Source organism: Phyllobates terribilis, unplaced genomic scaffold (genome assembly GCF_046119375.1).
Source record: "Phyllobates terribilis strain yellow unplaced genomic scaffold, ASM4611937v1 Scaffold_7__3_contigs__length_470593459, whole genome shotgun sequence".
In the NCBI taxonomy this organism is placed as follows: domain Eukaryota; kingdom Metazoa; phylum Chordata; class Amphibia; order Anura; family Dendrobatidae; genus Phyllobates; species Phyllobates terribilis.
This window is the reverse complement of record NW_027362767.1, coordinates 363,009,710-363,032,272: the sequence shown is the minus strand read 5'-3', so window position 1 is coordinate 363,032,272 and position 22,563 is coordinate 363,009,710. Positions and strand designations below refer to the sequence as shown.

The 22,563-nt window shown below is 42.1% G+C and overlaps 1 protein-coding gene across 4 annotated transcripts in view; it reads left to right on the top strand.

The window, feature by feature from the left end:
* The window catches only part of DOCK11 (dedicator of cytokinesis 11), a 333,016-nt gene that overhangs the window by 235,536 nt on the left and 74,917 nt on the right, over positions 1-22,563 (top strand). For 2 of the 4 annotated variants that reach the window (XM_073641338.1, XM_073641340.1), the window contains 3 exons: positions 4,078-4,293; positions 11,032-11,089; positions 11,441-11,547. In XM_073641338.1, the coding sequence (XP_073497439.1) occupies positions 4,078-4,293; positions 11,032-11,089; positions 11,441-11,547 (381 nt within the window). Of the gene's footprint in view, positions 1-4,074; positions 4,294-11,031; positions 11,090-11,440; positions 11,548-22,563 lie in introns of all 4 variants that reach the window. The other 2 variants (XM_073641339.1, XM_073641336.1) reach the window with 1 other exon arrangement.

Sequence of the window (22,563 nt, the reverse complement as noted above, 5' to 3'; positions counted from 1 at the left end):
AATATTGGCGTGACCCCATGAATTTCGGGCTTAGGGCCAGCTGATAATGCCAAGCTGGCCTTAACCCCTTTATTACCCAGTGAGCCACCGCACCAGGGCCCTGGATGAGTTGGGTACAGCGCCAGAAGATGGCGCTTCTATGAACGCGCCATTTTCCGGGGTGGCTGCGGACTGCAATTTGCAGCGGGGGGGGCCAGAAAGCTTGGGCCTCCCTGCGCTGCAGATTCCAGCCCCCAGCTGCCTAGTTGTACCTGGCTGGACACAAAAATAGGGCGAAGCCCCACGTCTTTTTTTTTTTAATTATTTCATGAAATAATTAAAAAAAAAAAGGGCTTCCCTATATTGTTGTGTCCGGCCAGGTACAAATAGGCAGCTGGTGGTTGGGGGCAGCCCGTTCGTGCCTGCTGTACCTGGCTGGACACAAAAATATGGCGAAGCCCACGTCAACATTTTTGGGAAAAATTAATTACAAAATTAATAATTTAGGGACTGCATCTTTATTAACCCCTCAATTGTCATTTAGTGTTAAAATAAAGGATTTTTTAAAAAGAAAATTGGCGTGGGATCCACCATCATTATAGTCTCTAGCGGAGGTTAAGCAGACGGCTGGGGCAGATGTTTGAAGTCTGGGAAGGGGGTAATACCCACGGAGCTTCCCAGGCTACTAATATCAGCCCCCAGCTGAATACCTAGCCTTTACTAGCTATTAGAATGGGGGACCCCCCCAAAAAATGACGTGGGGTCCCCCCTATTTTAATATGTTTATGAGTGACAGTTTTCCTGCTATATACCTGCATGTCATAAGAATTTAAATTAAAAAAGGACCATGTTAAATTCAAATCTGTTTTTTTTTAATTTTTACCGGTGTTTGGTATGCGTTGGAAAAGGGGTAGTCTTATACGGTGAATATATCCTAAACTCTATATTTTAACAGGAAAGTAGGGGGGTCGTCTTATACACCAGGTCGTCTTATACGCCGGAATATACGGTAGTTAGCATGTAATGTGTACATAGAATGTGAACAGAATTTGATCTTACTCAATTGCTACCCTATAAGTTTAATATGGATTTCAATATTGTAGTAATATCCTAAGGGAATGTACTTTCTTAAATGCAAAAATCCTGGTAATGGCAATCTAGCACATGTGTACTAGAGACACTAAAGGAAATCTATCATCAGAAAATATCTTATTATTCAACTCAGGTTTTTGTCTTACATGGATATTTGTTTTAAAAAATTGCAATTTCTTTTTTTTTTGCTATTGCTAATCTTGCAATTTTCACACGGGCCAATGTTTTTTTTTAAACTTGTACTTTTAGGAGGAGTTTTCAGCAGACTCTTTATCAACAGAGGCAGGATTACAATAACAAATAACACCTTTATGCACAGCTGATAACACAGGATCCACCAATCATAATAGGTGATGTCACAGCTGACCTTGATCCCCCTCACTTCATAATGACTTTTATATGTGCTCATTAGATGCTTCAAAACATAAGATAAGGTCAGAGTCTGTTCATTGTGGCTATATACATATATTATTTCCTGAAACGTCAGGAAGTATGATTGTAAACTAGCCTAAGTGGACAGTGTGAAAATTGCAAGATTTCTACTGTTTCATTTTTAGTTCAGATTGTGATATTTAATTAAAAAAATGGCAAATTAAAAAAAACATTTAACACAAAACCTTATTTAAACAAGAGATCCTTTTCTGATGATACCTTCCTTTTACATTATTGTAAATCATTTCTTAGCCTCCTGTGCAATTAGTTGCAATATAACAAATTACATTTTACATTAAGGAATTTGTGACAAGAGTATAAGTGAGAGGATGATGCCTAAAGGTATCCTGTTTGTACATATGGAAGTCGTATGGAAGTAGTGGCATGGCTATACAGATGCTGTACCCACCAATATAAATGATACCTCTTTTGTAAAAACCCAATGTGGGGCTCACAGAAATACTGAAATCATTGATATGTGGGGACCCAAGATATCTCGAATTTGGCTAACAAAAACATAAGAAATCTCAGAACAATACACTAAAAGATAATTAATATTAAAGGGGCTATCCACCTCCGGGGATATTTTTTTTTAAATGCATGTATTTAGGGAAAAATTATGTTTGAAATTCGGTTTCACAAAAAAATTGGCAAGTGTTTAACTTTTTCAGACATTTCTGTTCTGCACTGTCAACTCTAATGTGCTCTGCTGTCATAAATGAGCTGACAAAAGCTCAAAGATGACAGATAAAGGAGTTACAAACTCTTCCATTGGCCTTCAAAATGCTCTCACTGATGGATTCTCAGTTAACCCTATTCTACAGACAGAAATAGTTGGTGCAACATGGAGGCTATAGAAGGCAAAAGGCGCAACATTTTTAGTGAAATCCAAAAATACATGCATTTAAGTAAGACAAAAATTTGCGCCCAGAGATTGACAACATAAATAATGCTAAAAAACTAAAATGTGGCAGACAATAATAGTAAAATAATAAGTCATATGTCAACACCACCTTCAATAATTTAAAAACTATTTGACTCACTCACTCAAACTGTGGTTATAATTGAACGGAGTGACGTTGTCTTGTCACAAATAACTACTGCTACTCCATTCATTGCCTTAAAGGGGCTGGTGAGGCATCTGTTATGATACAGCTTAAAATCTTAATTATGCCAGACATACTTTCTGATGGCAAGAGCCCCTGTGATACCAACTATGTAAATTGATTAGCTCAAACAATGATAGCTGAGCCATGTGAGTAATGCCCTCCCTAACCCCGACCTCTGACTGATGAACTTACACAGATGTAAATAAAAACAGGGATGTGTGTAGTGCTGGAAGGAGAATCAAGGAGAAGCAAAAGGACACACAGACTCTGAGACCATCAGTTTGGAAGCATGGATTTTACCTAAAGATACACAGATTTGGATTCTTCATGATTCCGGCCTAAGGGTATCGGCCCTGACTGGAACGATACGAATCTGCTCCATTGACCATCAGAGAGACCATGGATACATTTTGGGGAGACCAGGGTGGGACGAGGAAGTCACCTGGCCCCATGGATATGTTGTTTGGGGTTGCCAGGAGGGACCCACCGGTCGCCTGGAACTCATGGAGACATTCGGAGAAGCCATATTGAGACCCGCCGGTCATCTGGCTCGATGGAAACTCTCAGAGAGGCCAGGTTGGGACCCTCGGGTCTCCTGGTCTTGTACCTCAATGGACTGCTAGCTTCCTAAGCTTGCCTATATCTTCTCTCTGTGAGTTCCCGCCAGAAGTGGCCACTGGTTGAGGAAGTTGGCCCTGGAAGTCTCCAAAGTCGCAGCTGTCCTATCCCAAGCGGACAGAGAAGGAAGGGTGAGATTGTGTAATGTTGTGCCATCTTGGGTATTTTTCTGGGACTGTTATATGTGTTTATTGTCCGCTTTGTGGTTCAATAAAGCATTTCCACGCTGTTTTACCCTCACCCTGTGTTGTCTGAGTAGCGTTACGCCCACGGAAGACCCCGGGTCTTCACACATCAAAGTACCGTACTCGGCTATCTACATCGGTGCCATAGACAAGAATAAATCTGTAGTAATCCGGAGTGACCATACCAATTCATTCAATTATCACCAAACTGTGGAGGAACAGTGGATCAGGACCCGTTCTAGTGACTGTTCATTTTCCCAGCGTAGAGACCCTATTGATCAGAGGTAGATAGGTGATAAATACAGTGTTGATTTACAAATTTGGTATAGTCTGTTTATAGTAAACAGTTACTTTGATATGATGTGCCCAGAATTTTTTGCACTCCCCTGGTAGACTTTAGTTGATACCCAAAACTAAAAACTCAGGTAAGAAATGGAATATGCTGAACTGAAGAGCTTCGAAAGTGTAATGAAATTTCTTGTATTGCTACGTGGATTTGCTCACAAGAATGTTCAAGAATTTGTTGCTTTTGAAGATTTTTTTCTTATATCTCTTATTTGTATAAAGAAAGGGTAGAAGCCTCTAATAGAATAAACATTTACACAGATATAAGTGTTGCTCATCTACATTTTTTTTCTATTTCCTAATGTTACATAAAGCAGTCAATAGCATTTCCCTCAGAAGTAAAAGATCTGACGAAGAGAATCCGTACAGTAATCATGGCAACAGCTCAGATGAAGGAACATGAGCGAGATCCTGAGATGTTGATAGATTTACAGTATAGCTTGGCCAAGTCGTATGCTAGCACACCTGAGCTTAGAAAAACCTGGCTGGAGAGTATGGCCAAGATCCATGTGAAGAATGGAGATTACTCGGAGGTGGGTGCCTTCTGGAAACCTTGTGTTGCGTGGTTTTGTGATTTGTTAATGTGACTTCATTTTTTACAACTTACGTTTCATATTCTGACCGCTACAGTATATGTATTTCTGGATGATTTAAAAGATTTTTAAGCCTCTTCCCACGGTGGCCCATTTTTATTCTTTTGCACTTGTTTTCTTTTCTCCCCTTTCTCCAAGAGTAATAACTGTTTTATCGGCCACATAGACTTATGAGGATTTATTTTTTTGCGGGATAAGTTGTAGCTTTAACTGACCATTAATTCACCATTTATATAGTGTCCTGAAAATCATCAAAGTGCCGTGAAATGGCAAAGAATATACAATTCTGGCATAGTATTGTTGGTGTTATTTTTGCGGCATTCATTCTGCGGTAAAAATGATTTAGCAAATTGATTCTTCAGGTCAGTATGATTACAGTGATACCAAACTTTGGTCCTGATTCATTATTTGTGGATTATTTGAAGTCCCTTTTCTTTTTTTTACCTTCTGATATTCTTTGTCATTTTTCTGCCCCTAATTCTTCAAAGTGGCACACACAGTCCATGAATTGTGCGCAAAATCAAAAATCATCTTTATTTATTGTCTTTAACCTTTTTTGCAACATATTAGCTCAAAAAGTCAAACATTTCACAATAAGCTGCACGAAAATTACTTGCATGTATGAAATCACTCCAAGGAGGAACTTGAGTACATTTGCGTAAACAATTCTAACTTTTTCGAAAAAGTCGCAAATGATGAATCAGGTGAAAACATCTGGAGACCTCAAACCTCTTCCACAGTGGCAAAAAAGGTGATTCCGTTTTTTTTTTTTTTTTTACTTTTTACATTTTTTTAAACACTTTTATTAATCCTTTAGGGGACTTGAACCTTTGATAATCTGATCGCTTATTCTATAGCATATTCTTATCACTTATTCTTAGCATATAGCTAAGATGATGGTCTCCTATGAAGCCCAGCCTTTGACTTGCCTTCATAGGGGTATCAACATAGTATCCTTTCGGGCCTTAAAGTCACTCTTTGTGACTGCAGATTAATGAATTCCCCCGGCGCACACACTGTGCGGTGCGAGGACCTGCGGGTACGTGTGCGTTATACATACTCCCAGCCAGGGCCCGTCTAGTGGACGTGGCCTCTCTCCATACAGTTGTATAGAGCGAGGCTGCGTCCACTGGACTGGCCCTGGCTCCCGACTCAGAAACCAGTGAATCCTCGTAGCGCACAGTGCCTGCGCTGGGGGGATTCATAAGTCTGCAGTCACACAGAGTGACTGCAGACGTAACAATTTAGTCTGGTCAACCCCTTTAAGCAGGCCCCTGGCTGCCATGGAACACATCAGCACCCATATCGTTCAGGGGTGCCCAGAATGGCGAACCCTTAGACTGCGACAGAAAGTCGTTCACTTATGCCATGGATAGGAAAAAAACTTATTAATATGGGAATAACACTTTAAACACAAAAAAGCGTAGAAAGTTAACCCTTGAAATTCCGTAACCACTGATCTAATGTAATCTGTAAGCATTTATTGGTCATATAGCGTATAAATCCCTTTAGTATTATATAAATGCAGACAATATCTTGTTAGTTCTATCTCAAATATGTGACGTTCTAGGTTTCCTCTGAGATCGGTGCTATTTATCCAGGGCTGTGGAGTCGGTAAGCCACAGTTGCGACTCCGACTCCGGCTCCGACTCCTTCATAAATGGCCAATTCGTAACAATAAATTTACTGTTGTAAAATATTAACATCGTGCTTATTCAGTTTCTCACCATCATATAAGTAATCAGACCACTTAGAGCAAAAACTATATTTATTAGAATACAATTATGGGATGACTCTTCTTCTATGCGGGAACGCTTTGCACGGTCCTTGTGATCCAAATATTTTTCAAAATTAAATTCTTCATCAGTTGATGATGAGGGTGAAGATGTGGCAGGACGACCAAATTCTTCTTGTTCCTCCTGACTGTTCTGCAACCCTTTCATCCTTACTGCTATTTCAAAGAGAGCTTCTTTTCCTTTAGTTAGCTGTTGATCATCTAGAACAGGGGTCCTCAAACTTTTTAAACACGGGGCCAGTTCACGGTCCCTCAGACCATTGGAGGGCCGGAATATAGTTTTAAAAAAAAACTATGAACAAATTACTATGCACACTGCACATATCTTATTTTGTAGTAAAAAAAAACAATACAGGAACAAATGCAATATTTAAAATGAAGAACAAGTAAAGTTAAATCAACCGGTATTTCAATAGGTAGGTAACTGTACCCAATAGGCAGCATAGGTCCTCAATAGGCAGGTAAATGTCCCCAATAGGCAGCATAGGTCTTCAATAGGCAGGTAAATATCCCCAATAGGCAGGTAAATGTACCCAATAGGCAGCATAGGTCTCCAATAGGCAGGTAAATGTCCCCAATAGGCAGGTAAATGTTCCCAATAGGCAGCATAGGTCCCCAATAGGCAGGTAAATGTCCCAAATAGGCAGATAAATGTCCCAAATAGGCAGCATAGGTCCCCAATAGGCAAGTAAATGTCCCCAATAGGCAGCATAGGTCCTCAATAGGCAGGCTGTTTCCCCCTTATAATGCCCTATGCAGGCTGTTCCCCCCTTATTATGCCCCATGCAGGATTTCCCTTTCTCCCACCATATAATGCCCCGTGCAAGATATCACTCCCCTGTCTTTATAATGCCCCATTCAGTATGTCACCCCCCCATATAATGCCCCATTCAGGATGTCACCCCCCCATATAATGACACATGCAGGATATCACTCCCCTGTCTTTATAATGCCCCATTCAGGATGTCACCCCCCCATATGATGCCCCATTCAGGATGTCACCCCCCCCCCCCCATATAATGACACATGCAGGATATCACTCCCCTGTCTTTATAATGCCCCATTCAGGATGTCACCCCCCCATATAATGCCCCATTCAGGATGTCACCCCCCCATATAATGCCCCATTCAGGATGTCAACCCCCCATATAATGACACATGCAGGATATCACTCCCCTGTCTTTATAATGCCCCATGCTGGATGTCACCCCCCATATAATGCCCCATGCAGCATGTCACCCCCCCATATAATGCCCCATTCAGGATGTCACCCCCCCCATATAATGACCCATGCAGGATATCACTCCCCTGTCTTTATAATGCCCCATTCAGGATGTCACCCCCCCCATATAATGCCCCATGCTGGATGTCACCCCCCATATAATGCCCCATTCAGGATGTCACCCCCCCCCATGTAATGTCCCGTGCTGGATGTCACCCCCCATATAATGCCCCATGCAGCATGTCACCCCCCCCCCATATAATGTCCCGTGCTGGATGTCACCCCCCATATAATGCCCCATGCGGCATGTCACCCCCCCCATATAATGCCCCATTCAGGATGTCACCCCCCCATATAATGCCCCATTCAGGATGTCACCCCCCCCCATATAATGCCCCATTCAGGATGTCACCCCCCCATATAATGCCCCATTCAGGATGTCACCCCCCCATATAATGCCCCATTCAGGATGTCACCCCCCCCCATATAATGCCCCATTCAGGATGTCACCCCCCCCCATATAATGTCCCATTCAGGATGTCACCCCCCCCCCATATAATGCCCCATTCAGGATGTCACCCCCCCCATATAATGCCCCATTCAGGATGTCACCCCCCCATATAATGCCCCATTCAGGATGTCACCCCCCCATATAATGCCCCATTCAGGATGTCACCCCCCCATATAATGCCCCATTCAGGATGTCACCCCCCCATATAATGCCCCATTCAGGATGTCCCCCCCCCCATATAATGCCCCATTCAGGATGTCACCCCCCCATATAATGCCCCATGCTGGATGTCACCCCCCATATAATGCCCCATTCAGGATATCACCCCCCCCATATAATGCCCCATTTAGGATGTCACCCCCCCCCATATAATGCCACATGCAGGATGTCACCCCCCCCCATATAATGCCCCATTTAGGATGTCACCCCCCCCCATATAATGCCACATGCAGGATGTCACCCCTAATATTATGTCACATGCCTCCATACATTAAAAAAAAAAATCCAATACTCACCTCCCTCCTTGCCTGATGCCGCTGCTCAGGTCCGGACTCCAGCGTCTCCGGCGTTGTCCCTCTCTGCGCTCCCTGTGACAGCACTCGGGAGGGCGCGGCGTAAAGACGTCACCGCACCCTCTGACCTGAGACGTCACAGGGAGCGCACAGCAGGAAGACAGCGGATCTGTGAAGGCACGTGGAGAGGTAAGTACCGGGCTGCCGGGGCTCTGAGAAAGCGGGGGGAAGGGCGGGCGCTGACACCGCTCTCCTCTGCCCACAGCCCGGCGGGCCGGATAAAAGTCCTCCGCGGGCCGCATGTGGCCCGCGGTCCGTAGTTTGAGGACCCCTGATCTTGAAGAATCCGATGCATTGGGTCTACATAAACAGCTGCCAAAAGAATGTTATTTTGTAATAGTAGCTCCTCTCTCCGTTTCATTGATGTAGCAATGCCACTTGCAATTAACCCTCCTCTTTGGGACAGGCGAAACATCAGGTTCTTCCACTCCTTTAAGAAAATACCTGGAGTTAAGTCCTCTGCTTGTAATTTTTAGTCACTGTAAATGGGTGCTCTAGCAATTTTTCCAGCTCAGTCACCTGATTCCACTGACTTTCATTTAGCGTCAGTTGAGGGTTAGCCATGTCTACAAGAAAGGTTTTCAGTTCAACCAAGAGCTGAATCATTAAGTAAGTACTGCCCCATCGTGTGGCGATCAATAATTGCCCCTTTTCCAGCACGTCTCTTCAAAATTGAGTCAACTTTAGGGGTTCTGGCAACAGTAGCCAATTTTCTCACCTTGCCAATCAGTGCAGCAGCATGTCCTTCTTGCAGACTGTCTCTTATAGCCAGCTGTAGCGTATGCACAACACAGCGCATGTGATGAATGAAAGAACGTATTGACACAGTTTCAACAAGATCATCTAAACTATCATGTTGCTGTTCACCTGAAGCAACTTCAGTTTGCTCCTCAGTTACAATACTGTGTTCCTCTATTTCAAACATTTCTGTGTCTGTGGACCCAGAATGTTCTTCTAGCTGCTGGTCACCATCATTACTCTCATTCATTAGCTTAATAGTACTTATCATATTTGAAGCATTGTCAGTTACGACAGAAAGAACTTGCTCTTTTTTAAGTTCATAGTCTTGCAGAACCTTTTCCACCAAGACCTGGAGAAACTCACTGGTGTGATGAGCTTTGGTGTCTTTTACTGCCAATGTCTTGGTAACTATTTCATTTTTGTCACAAACAAATCGGACATTGATGGCAAAATAGTTCACTCTGTGACGTGTGCAGGCATCCATTTTAAGAAACAGAAAGCGTCCCTTGAGAGTTTTTTTAAGTTCTTCCTTTTGTATAAAAGCTTCTTCGATTACTAATTTTCTAATACTCTCTCTCTCCAGAGAAACACCAAGCTTGAGGGCCATTTCCCCATTCAGACACATAAAAGCTGGTCGTGAAAATAATGAAATAGGCACACTATCCTTTACAACAAGCTCTATGATCTGTTTTTTAAATGTATCTACTGTCATTGTCACAGTAACTTTGTCACTGACAAAATATCTTGCAACTGATGGCTGCAAAGTTCTCTGCTCCTTTGTTTGGCTGGAAGAGCTGGGCACTGGTTCATTGGTTTGGATGCAGTCTTTCTCATCCACTGCTTTCAGTACTTCTGGATGAAAGCGCTGTAAATGTCTCTTTAGATTAGAAGCTCTGGTAGGAGCATTTTTATCTTTGCCTGAATATGCACTGATCTTGGCTTCACAGCATTTGTTTTTGTCTGGATCATTTGTCATACACTGACAGACATAATGTTTTCTATCTTGAGTAATGGTGAAATGTTCAAATACATCTGATTTAATGTGATGCTTCTTTGACATTCTCAGGTTTTTAATTCTGCATTCACAATCCAAATGACAATTGTTTTTCCTAAAAACAGTTGTGCAAAATTATTGCCAGGTCGTACAACTGATATAGTGGTCAGTAATACTGTTATTCCTCATGTACTCACAGTTAACTGATGCAAAGTTTGTTGAAAGGATAATACTTCTTACAGTCTTCCTCTTCTGAGTAGCAGCTGTGAGATGCTTGGAAGACGCACACCTAGTAAACATCTAGTCTAGAGGAGGAGCTTTACTACTAAGAATTTGCAACACATTTTCACTTTCAGTTTCATACATTGTAAGTAGGGGGGTTGGGGCAGCATGAGGTTAACCAAGCATAAGATTAGATAAGGGCAGTGGAGAACAGTGACACACAAGAAGTAAGAAATGTCTCTATCTCCAGCAGAACTGCTTATCACTGTTGTTCATAGTTTGATAGAACATATATATTTGAGTAACATTTATAAAATTCATATGAAAGTTCAATTATGAAATATTAATACATTTTTTTTAAAGCTGGAGTCGGAGTCGGTACATTTCTACCGACTCCGACTCCAACCAAAACTAACTCCGACTCCACGACTCCGACTCCACAGCCCTGCATTTATCCAATCACTTCTGCTTCTTTGCTGCGGTTGGTTAGTGTTGGTATGTAGATTATTTTGATCACTATCTGGCATTCGTCACATTTGAGGAAAGAAATGTCTATCTGAAATTACAGTAAATATGTGAAGAATATGCAAATGATCTGAAAATATATATATTTTTTTCTAGGCTGCAATGTGTTGCATCCATGTAGCTGCCCTAGTTGCTGAATTCCTCTACAGAAAAAGTAAGTTTTGCATTTCTGAATGGAATTCTACAGCATGTGTTCATATGTAGCAATACATTTTTTAGATTTCCGTTTGACAAGTCATATATATATATGAAAATGAATTGCCTTCATTGTTGTATTAAAATTTGCTGGGATTGCAGTTTATAGTCCAGTCCGAAGTGGTTCCCTGTTCTGGCCCATGGAAAATGGACCCAAACAATCTGTGTATCCTAATAGGGCTAACAGAGCAGGGTTGTTTTCATGAGCCAACCCCTATAATAAAAATCACAAGGAGGGTTTTGTGAAGCTACAATAATATCACTTTGTGAGTGGAATAATGCTGATTAAACTGTATATTTTTTTTATCAGAACTTTTTCATAGTGGTTGTTCTGTATTCAAGAAGATAACACCAAATATCGACGAGGAGGCAGCCATGAAGGAAGATGCTGGCGTACTGGATGTCTACTACAGCGAGGTAACAGTACATTGCTTTCATATATCACTCCAACATATACAAACATAGCAGTTATATGAGAAGTGGGATAGCAAAATGTCACATTTTATTACAACCATTAGATACATAGTAACCCAAACATTACATTTATATTGAAACCAATGTTATTTGCACATCGACTGAAGCTAGATAAGATGGCACCTTTAACAAACAAGTTGTAATTTTACCTGGCCCGGTTATGTTTATTCAATTTTATTATGACAGTTTAGATAGAAGATATAAATGATACTTGTGAGTTCCTGGGCCATTCTGCAAAACTGTTTAATATAACAAGCAGCTGAACACCGAGTCGGGTGCTTCGTCAAATCTTTGTTGTGCTATACATTTACATTTTATCCTTTTTTTTGTTTTTTTCTTTTTACTTAAATGCATGCATTTGGGGCTAAAAAATCATTTTAACAATTTGGTTTCATTAAAAATGTTGCACTAGTTTGGCTCTTTGTCTTCCTGCACAATCAACTTTTATGTGATCTGTGGTTCTACCGTAAATCAGCTGAGAAGAGATCAATAAAAGACAGATAAGTAACAAACTCTTCCATTGGTTCATCAGAATGAGCTCACTGATGGATCGCAGTTAATTCATTCTGCATCCAGTGATAGGCAGCGCCACACAGAGATTAGAAAAGGCCAACAGTGTAAGATTTTTAATGAAACCTAATTACAAAAATGATTTTTAGCCCAAAATTCTTGCACTTTTGTGAGAAAAAAAAAATCACTAAATGTGGACAATCCAATTGGAATCTTATTCAGGATAAACAGTGAATAGACAGATATACATTCAATATATTGAAAGGGAACGACATTAAAAAGCATGCACCTTAATTCTAATGACACAGGCCTCCCCACTTCAAGTCTTTTGATATTAATGGGTATTTAGACTTTGCAAAAGACCTTTAAAATATACATTTTGACATCATTTTATATCTTTTTATTTTCACACTTATTTACAAGCAGGACAGTTAAATGCTGAGTACACGTCTGTGTTGTGAACTCCGTTTTTCAGTACTGTCATAGGAATAGAAATGGAATTAAAGGAGTTATCACAAGTTTGGAAGCTATTTCCTGTCCAATGGTTAGGGGATAATTTCCCAATCGATGAAGGTCCGACCACTGGGACCTGCACCAATCCTCAGAACTGGGGCTCTAAAGAGCGCAGTACTCTGCTGGTCTTCGCTACTGAATTGAGCGGCAGTGAGCATGATTGCCCACCATTTCATTCACACTTTTCAGAGCCGTAAGTGGTCCCAGCAGTTGAACCTTCAGTGATCGGGAAGGTACCCCCTTATCTTATGAATAGGAAATAACTTACAAACTTGAGGCAAACTCTTTAAAGGGAATCTGTTACCAGGTTTTTGCCACCTAATCAGAGTGCAGCCTGATATAGGTACATCGACCCTGATTCCAGTGATATGTCACTTACTGGGCTACTTACTGTTGTTTTCATAAAATCATTGTTTTATCAGCAGCAGATTATCATTGGTGGACCTGCTGCCAGGTAGCTAAGCATATTCATAAGCTCTGTAATAACACCGCCCCTACCACTGATTGGCAGCTTTGTGTGTGCACTGTGCATAGGTAGGAAGCTGTCAATCAGTGGTGTGGGCGGGGTTATACAGAGCTTAGCATTTAGAGAACTGCTAGATCTGCAGCAGAGAAAACAGAGATTTTATCAAAATGACAGCAAGCAGCCCAATAAGTGACACATCGCTGGAATCAGGGTCTGTGCCCCTATATTATGCTGCTTTCAGATGGGGTAGTCATAATAAGAACAATAGTATCTATAATAACAAGTGTCTTAAGAAATGCTGACACTGAAATAGTCAAGATGGAATCTATAATAACAGGTACAAACTCAGAACAATAATGTCAACCTATAAAAAAATGAGTTCAAGAGCACTTAAATGAGAAAATACATTTTTTATTTGATAAACAACATGCTTAAAATTTAAGATACCGGAGTTTAAAAACAAAACCATAATGGGCAAAAAGACGATATGGCAGAGATGATAAATACAGGCAATATAGTGCACTATGTAATGTGCAGTGCTACAGGAATGGGACATAAATGCACAATGATTTAATTGCAAGATATGCTATAAGTACATGCATATTCATAAAACACCAGGTGTTATGGTGGATGAGCTACTGTCAGTGTAACATGTGTCATACATTACTTGTAGTGATGAGTGGATGTGCTCGGATAGCGTGCTATCAGAGTATGCTCAGGTGTTATCGGCGTGCTCAGATAATATGTTAGAGTCACTGCGGTTGCATGTTTTGCGGCGGTAGAGAGATGCAACACATGCAGGGACTACCTGTTTGTTAGGCAATCCCTGCATGTGTACCGCTACTAAACATGCAGATGCAGGAGCTCAACACTAATTACTTGGATAGAAACATGTGGATCAGGATATAAGACGCAAAGTGCATAACGATAATATTAATCTACGGCCTATCAGAAGAAGATAAGGCGCCTAGCGGTTTATAACATTAACATGATTCTACATACTAAACATGATTATATGTATATATATATATATATATATATATATATATATATATATATATATATATATATATATATATACAGTATATATATATATATACATATACAGTACAGACCAAAAGTTTGGACACACCTCATTTAAAGATTTTTCTGTATTTTCATGACTATGAAAATTGTACATTCACACTGAAGGCATCAAAACTATGAATTAACGCATGTGGAATTATATACTTAACAAAAAAGTGTGAAACAACTGAAAATATGTCTTATATTCTAGGTTCTAGCCACCTTTTGCACCCATACCAGAATGCTTCTGTATCAATGCACACGAAGAAGGCAGCGCTGAAATGTGCTTTGGTGCTGACGCCATTGCAGTGATACAGGCACACTCTGGTATGGGTCCATCTTTGTACTTTATATATTCATGTTTACTATTTAGAATTTTGTTAATGTTATATAGTGCTAGGCGCTTTATTTTCTTCTATAAGGTTGTGGATCAATTTTTTTTTGCCAGTTTTCCTGTACATTGTATAGTAAAATGAATGGTGTCATTCACAACTATAGCAGTAAAAAACAGTTTTTATCACCAATAGGAGGCAGTACAAGCTTAAGGCTTATGTGGGCAACAAGGCCAGTCTTCTGTAAGACACTTTGATAAATGAGGTTGTATTTACTGGCATCTCAATAGTCTATAAAAATAATTTAAAAAATGAAAAAATAGAATATATGAAATAAAGAAAAGTATTTTCAGAAAAGATTTATTTGGTATTATTAGCCAGACTTGTGTACTTTTTGTATATTTTTGGCCTGTATACACTGTTATGTCATATCATTAAGTATATTGAAAAGTGCAGTCCAATATGCTTTTAAATAATGTCTGAAAAATATACATACTGCATGGTATGTATTCTTTATGTAGTGCGGCGGTATTCACACAGTGCGATTTAACAGGCAGCGACCCAAGAATGTCCAACTTAAAGTTTTTATTGTCCAAAAAAACTCACAAATTAAAGGCAGCTTTATCCTCCGGATCGCAACCGGGACCTCCAATACAGTCTTTATAACACACCCTCGTTGCCATGGGCGACTTCACTGCCATGTTACTCAAGGTGCATCAGATACGTTGCCTTCGCAGGCCTGTGTTCACCCTTCACTCAGGCTTGTAGTGCAGAGCCTCCTGCTCTGCTTCTAGCAAACACACTGACACACCCCAATCTTTGCTGCAGGTTTTTAAATGAAAACTGTGGACAGGAGCCACATGAAAGACCCGGCTGGAGGGAGTGACCCGTCCCACTGCCATCCTGTAGTTCACTCCAAAAATAAAAGCCCATGCCAGGTTTTCTTAAATCCGACTTGGTCAAAGTAGCCTGAACAAGTCAAAGCTTATATTTATTTTGCTCTGTAACCACATCTGTGTCTGTGATTGCAATGCACTCCAACGAGTTCAATAATTCTCTATGCACATCCTAGGGGATACATACCAACCATCTCATATGATCCCCCTCACTGCCTCACATATCCCTCCCCCTGTTCTAACTTGTGGGGTTGAACACCTGTCTCCATACAGGGTGGCCATGACAGGGTATCCGCACTTCCCTGCGATTTCCCAGCTTGATGTTCCACCGAGAAGCTGAAATTTTGCTGTGACAAGAACCATCTGGTGACTCGAGCAGACCCGAGGCATTGGATAAAGGTCAAATTATGACACCTCATTAAATTTTTGGAACTCATTACAAAACCGTAATGATTAGTGATGATCGAGCATGCTCGTTGCTCGAGACTTAACGAGCATGCTCGGGCGAGTACCTATTATCTTCAGCGTGCTTGGGGGTTAAGTTTTCGTCGCTCCGTGAACATGATTTGCGACTGTTTAACAGCTTTAATACATGCGCGGAATGCCTGTTTTTCCAGCATTCCTCACATGTATTAAAGCTGTCAAACAGTCGCAAATCATGTTCATGGAGCGACGAAGACTTAATCCCCGAGCACGCACTAATGCCAATACCCGATCCCCTTCTTTACAGGACCTGACCGTGGCCTTTTTTTTATATTCTCGGCTCTGCGCTGCCTGAACATCCAGGAGGTGTTCCTTTACTATGGGCACAACCTCCGCAATCCGGTCCTGCATACTTGCCACATGTTCTATTACACTCCTATGTGTGGTAGGCTCCTGTTCCCACGTCTCTTTGGCTACATCCAGCAGACCCCTAGGATGTCTCCTGTACAATAGCTCAAAGGGTGAGAACCCCATGGAAGACCATGGTAGTACCTCGCGGATGGCAAACATTAAATAGGGCAGTAACATGTCCCAATCCTCCCATCCTTGGAAACAACCTTTTTTAACATAGACTTGAGGGTTTTATTAAACCGCTCGACTAAACCGTCGGTCTGAGAATGGTACACCGACGTGCACAACTGTTTTATTTTTAGCAGCTTGCACAGTTTCTTCGTCACCTTGGACATAAAAGGAGTCCTCTGATCCGTAAGGATCTCCTTAGGCAGCCTAAGGCAACAGAACATGGCAAACAACTCCCGGCCAATAAGTTTAGCCGAGGTGTGGTGGAGCGGAATGGCCTCCGGGTAATGGGTGGGCATAGTCGGCGACCACAAGTATGTGTTAGTGACCATGAGCTGACTTTACAATGTGTCCCATCAAATCCATCGCAACCCGTTCAAAAGGTTCCTCTATAACTGTCAGAGGTACCAATGGGCTATGGAAGTTTGCGGTGCGTGTGGTCAGCTGACATTCCGGGCAAGATTCACAATACCTCTGTACCTCAGCGTAAATCCTGGGCCAAGAGAACCGCTGCAAGATGCTCTCTTGCGTCTTTTTAACCCCTAGATGCCCACCCAGCACGTGTGTGTGGGCCATCTCAAGTACCGCCCGACGGTACGACTGAGGCACTACTTGTTGTTCCACAACCTCGTCCCGGATCTTGAAAACCCTATAGAGTAAATCTTGGTTGACCGCCATGCATGGAAAAACTGTCTCTGCACCCGGTTGCTGAGCCACCCCATTTTACCTCTATTGCGCTTTCCCGTGCCCGGGTCAGGGAAGGATCCTGTAGTTGAGCTGTCCCAAACGTTCCCCGGGACACTTCCAGCTCTGGGATCAATGGGGTCTCCTCAACCTCTCCTTTCAATGCCTCTAGGGGAAACCTATTGGGTTTACACTCTGTCCCTAGGTTGGCAACCCCTACGGCAGGTATGCCTGATTCGGGATCTTCGGGTTCCGCGCCCGGAAAGACATTTACCTTGGGAGGGTTCATTTTATTTTCCCACAGAGACCAGAACAGGGGAGAGTCTCTTCCCAAAACAGTCCCATAAGGAAGGGTCTTCACTCCCACCACGTTTCATCTCCCCACACAGGGTGGAAAAAATAACCTCCGCAGTCAGGAACTCTCGGAGGGCCCCATGTATACAAACAACCTAACTGGTCTCCGTCCACCATCACTCCGTGTTATCCCCTCCATACGGGCTGTGTCCTGACTGACCCCAGCAGAGGGTCGTGTAACTTTCCCAGGCTCCTGGGCTTGCAAGGTCTGGCATGATAGCCGCAGTGGAGCAGAGTCCCTTATGAAGTCTTGAGTGGCCATATACCGCTCGATCAGGCTAACCACTTGGTCTAGAGTGCCCTTGCCCCACCCAACGCTGTATAGCGGCTGGCAGAGTTCTCACAAGCCGGTCGACCACCACCCTCTCTACCATATGGGACGGAGTCAAGGTCTCAGACTGGAACCACCTTTTAACTAGCTGCAGCAAGTCATATGCCTGAGACCTAGCGGGCCGGGCCTCCACAAAGGTCCTTGAAAACACCCGTTGGGCTCTCACATAGGTATTAACCCCCAGTCATGCAAGGATCTCACCTTTCAGCTTCCCATAGTCCTAGGCATCCTCCCGGCTGAGGTCAAAGTAGGCGTTCTGAGCGTCGCCCATCAAAAACAGAGCCACCACTTCAGCCCACTGGGACTTCGGCAGGTTCTACCACTCTGCGGTGCGCTCGTAAACTATGAGGAAGGCTTCAATGTCGACCTCTGGACGCAGCTTCCTCAATGCGGAACGGACCTTGTCCTGGGCCTCACGACGTTCCAGGGCCAGTGATGGGGGTGCCTCACGCAGGGCCGCAATCTGCTGCAGCAACAGGTTATTCGTCTGTTGTTGCTGTTCTGTGTGAGGTTAAGTTGAAAAAAGAGAATGGACAGCACCTCCAAAAACATACGTTGATCTAATGCCTCTCGGCAAAATTATATAAAACTGAACATGAGGTCCTTGGTTTAACATTCTGATCAGACTGTATGAAGCCCACTGCCACGTCACGGCAAACCTCGTAGTGGGTCCTAACATTTCCTGCCTGAACGGGAGCGGAGCCGTGCGCCAACCACCGCCGCAGCGACAATGCACCAGAAGGGCAGGCGACCTGGTGCCTCAAAGCACCCTTGCTGCAAGGCCGAGTCCCCATGACTCCAGGCCATGCCGCCCCACAAGCACAAAACCACAGCAACAATGACCGACACACTGCGCCAACACCACACGAAAGGAGCACTGTGACTCACCTTCCTCAAGCTCTCCATTCTATGTGAGGACCTACTGTCTCAGGATTTCCTCCATCTTGTCAGCGGGTCTGGGCTGCTGTGTGGCAGGCCTAATGACAGACATGCAGCTGACGTTGGGGTATGCCTCAGTTCACACTGCCTGCATTCTCCACCAAATTGAAGTGTGGCGGTGTTCACACAGTGTGATTTAACAGGCAGTGACCCAAGAATATCCAACTTAAAGTTTTTATTGTCCAAAAAAAACCTCACAAATTAAAGGCAGCTTCATCCTCCGGATCGCAGCCGGGACCTCCAATGCAGCCTTTATAACACAACCTCGTTGCCATGGGCGACTGCACTACCATGTTACTCAAGGTGCATCAGATACGTTGCCTTCGCAGGCCTGTGTTCAGCCTTCACAATGGCTTGCAGTGCAGAGCCTCCTGCTCTGCTGCTAGCAAACACAACACTGACACACCCAAACCTTTGCTGCAGGTTTTTAATTGAAAACTGTGGACATGAGCCACATGCAAGACTGCTGGAGGGAGTGAACCTCCCCACTGCCATCCTGTGGTTCACTCCAAAAATAAAAGCCCATGCCGGGTTTTCTTAAATCTGACTTGGTCAAAATAGCTTGACCAAGTCAAAGATTACTTTCATTTTGCACTGAAACCACAGCAGTGTCTGTGATTGCAATGCACTCCAGCAGGTTCAATAGTTCTCTATGCGCATCCTAGGGAATACATACCGACTCTCGCATATGATCCCCCTCACTGCCTCACAATTTGTAGACAATGGTAGTCTTTGACATACAGTTGTATACCTCTGGGGTATAGCTTCAGCAGGTCGTTTAAACCTAACAAACCTTATTCCTTTGTTTATTTTAATTTTTCGAAAAGGCAAAAAGTATATTCCAAACATATAGGTTAATATTTCATATACTGAGTAGTGTTTGTATTTTTAAATCATATTGAATCAGCGAAAAGTCTGAGGTCCTGATTCATGAATCAGTTTTCACTATTATGTTGGTAATAAACTGCTTGCGCAATAAACTGCTTGTGCAACTCAAAGCAAAAATTGTGTGCCTTTTGGTGTTTTTATGCCAGTCCCAACCAGCTACCACTGCTTTGGCTTAGTTTATACTGGATGGGTGTGGTCAAGCTCACCCAACAAATGAATCTTAACTTACCCTACAAAGTGGTTGGCGAACATTTCTGGCGATTGTGCACTGAAGTTGAAATATTTGCCAAATTCAATAAAGAGGTGCCGCCTTTCAATGAATTTGATGCATCTTGCTACACTGCTCCTTTCATTAGGACTGGTTTACAAAACCCCAGTCTTAGTGAATTGCAGCCTTACTACTTTTTATGGATGTGGGTTACTGTAGTTACAATTGTAACCAGTAGTTTACATACTTTATATAAAAAGACACATATGCATGTTTTTCTCAATATCTGACATGAAATCAGAATAAACCTTTCCCGTTTTAGGTCAATTAGGATTACCATAATTTTTAATATTTGCCAAATGCCAGAATAATGAGAGGGAGAGAATGTTTAAATCATTTGTATTACTTACTGCAAAGTCAAATGTTTACATACAATTCATTAGTATTTGGTACCATTGCCCTTAAAGTGCAACTGTCAGGTGAGCGACATTACACTGATTAAAATGGTACTTTGGTTGATGAAATTGCTGTGGTTGGGTAATCTTTACTTTCAGTTTGGAGATTATGATATGCTCGTGCTCCGGGGCGGCCTGTGGGGGTGCTCTATCTGGTGCTCTGCTTACATATTCATCTGTATGCTCTTATGACCGCTCACTGTGCCTTCACTGACCTGCCTCCTATTTTACCTACCCCGCACTACTAGATACATTATGTAAAATAGGAGGCAGGTCAGTGAAGGCACAGTGAGCTGTCATAAGAGCATATAGCTGAATAAGTAAGCAGAACACCAGATAGAGCGCCCCCCACTGTTCGCCCCGGAGCACGAGCATATCATTATCTCCAAATTTTCTATAGTGTATGTAAACTTCTGGTTTCAACTGTAAATAGAAAGTCATAAGATACATCCTGCTGACGTATTTTTCCAATATGCTGTAAAACCCTGATTGAAAATCAACGCTAAGGAACGTTTTGTTTCTCATTTATTCTATGGTAGAAGCAAAGTAACAAGTAAAATTTATCCTATCCATTTTAAATAACTGCACACATGCAGGTTGCTGAAATTATTCTTATAAAACCTGCCATTTTAACAGGGGTGTGTAGACTTTTTGTATTCACTTGATCTTATTACAGAACAATTACCGGTATTTTTTTCTCTACTTATCTATTCTTTGTGCATTAACCACGTATTTCAGTCTTAGGACCCTCTTTACAGAGGCAGAGATCAAATGGATTTTCAGAATTACTGAGAGATCAGATTACAGCCTCTGCCTATAGTAGTCTATAGAAAAGAGAGATGGAGGCGCAGGTGAGAACAGGTTTTGAGAGAGAGAGGGGTGCATAAATTTACAAAGGTACTGCTGCTTCTAGTAAGTATCTTCCTAGTGCATCTCCATGGTAGATTCATGGGTGCACTGCAGTGCTGTGTATGGGAGACATCATAGCAGCCTGCTCTGGGAATGTTGTCAATAAATGAAGGCTACTAGCAATACAATAATAATATAATAATAATAATTTTTATTTTTATAGCGCCAACATATTCCGCAGCACTTTACAAATTTTAGGGGGGACTTATACAAACAATACAGAATAAACATATCTCATATCGAAAGGAGTGAGGGCCCTGCTCGCAAGCTTACAGTCTATGAGGAAATGGGGGAGACACAAAAGGTAAAATGTACATATATTGTGTAATGCAGCCTTGATATACTATATAGGATAAATAATACATGGACTGGTCGCCAGCCAGTATGTGTTCAGTCCTGACCGAGGCTATTATGTGCATGGTTGGTATGAACCTGAAATTGAAGAAGATTTTAATATGGGGGAAAACTGGGACAGACAACTGGGATGGACAGATAGTGTGTGGAGGCGATACGCCAGTCTAAAGAAATGGGTTTTTAGGGTCCGTTTGAAACTGTGGGTATTGGGAATTAATCAAACTGTCCTGGGTAGTGCATTCCAAAGAATTGGCGCAGCACGCAAGAAATCTTGGAGACGGGAGTGGGAAGTTCGGATTATGGAGGATTTAAGTTAGTCAGGTATAGTGTTATCACTTGTGTACACATGATAACTTGTTCTGAAAAGTTACCCAGAATAATAGGTACACTTTTAACAGAGTATATAAAGTCCTACTTATAGCCCGTATACTATAAACACAAACCGCAAAATCAAATAAATTATCATCACATCAATCTAGTGCCTAGGTCATATCAACCCCAAGTTACAGTCAACTCAGTACTTAATATTTTCCCGTGGAAGTTTCTCATTTGCGTGGCCTCGTATAAGTTTAGACTTCTTTTGAAGTAGGGAAAGTTCACGTTGTTGTTACACTTGTATTTTTAATTTATCTAACCACCATCACATAGGCTGGGAGAATACATACATGCAGCATCATAAGTCATTCTGTGACTAATTGAGAAAAACTATTGGCATGGAACTGTCTACACCTCTAACAATATGCATTAGGGGCTGTTGGTAAGTTATCTGGCTATAGCTATGTTCTAATAAACATTTCCATTAATATGCTGTTCATGTGCGCAATAGACTGTGCACGGACAATACCCTCACCAATATTCGTCAAATTTGGTGAAAGCAGATTTGTCCTTGAAGAAACTCTCAGACAATCCTCAGGCCGTCATACAACCATTCTGCCCCCTTTAATCCCAATTCATTTTAGAATCCGGTTGCAATGGAATTTTAATTTTAACACCATGTATATTTTACATGGGGAGTGAGAATGACACCTAGTGGTTCCTTGCTCTGATAAATAG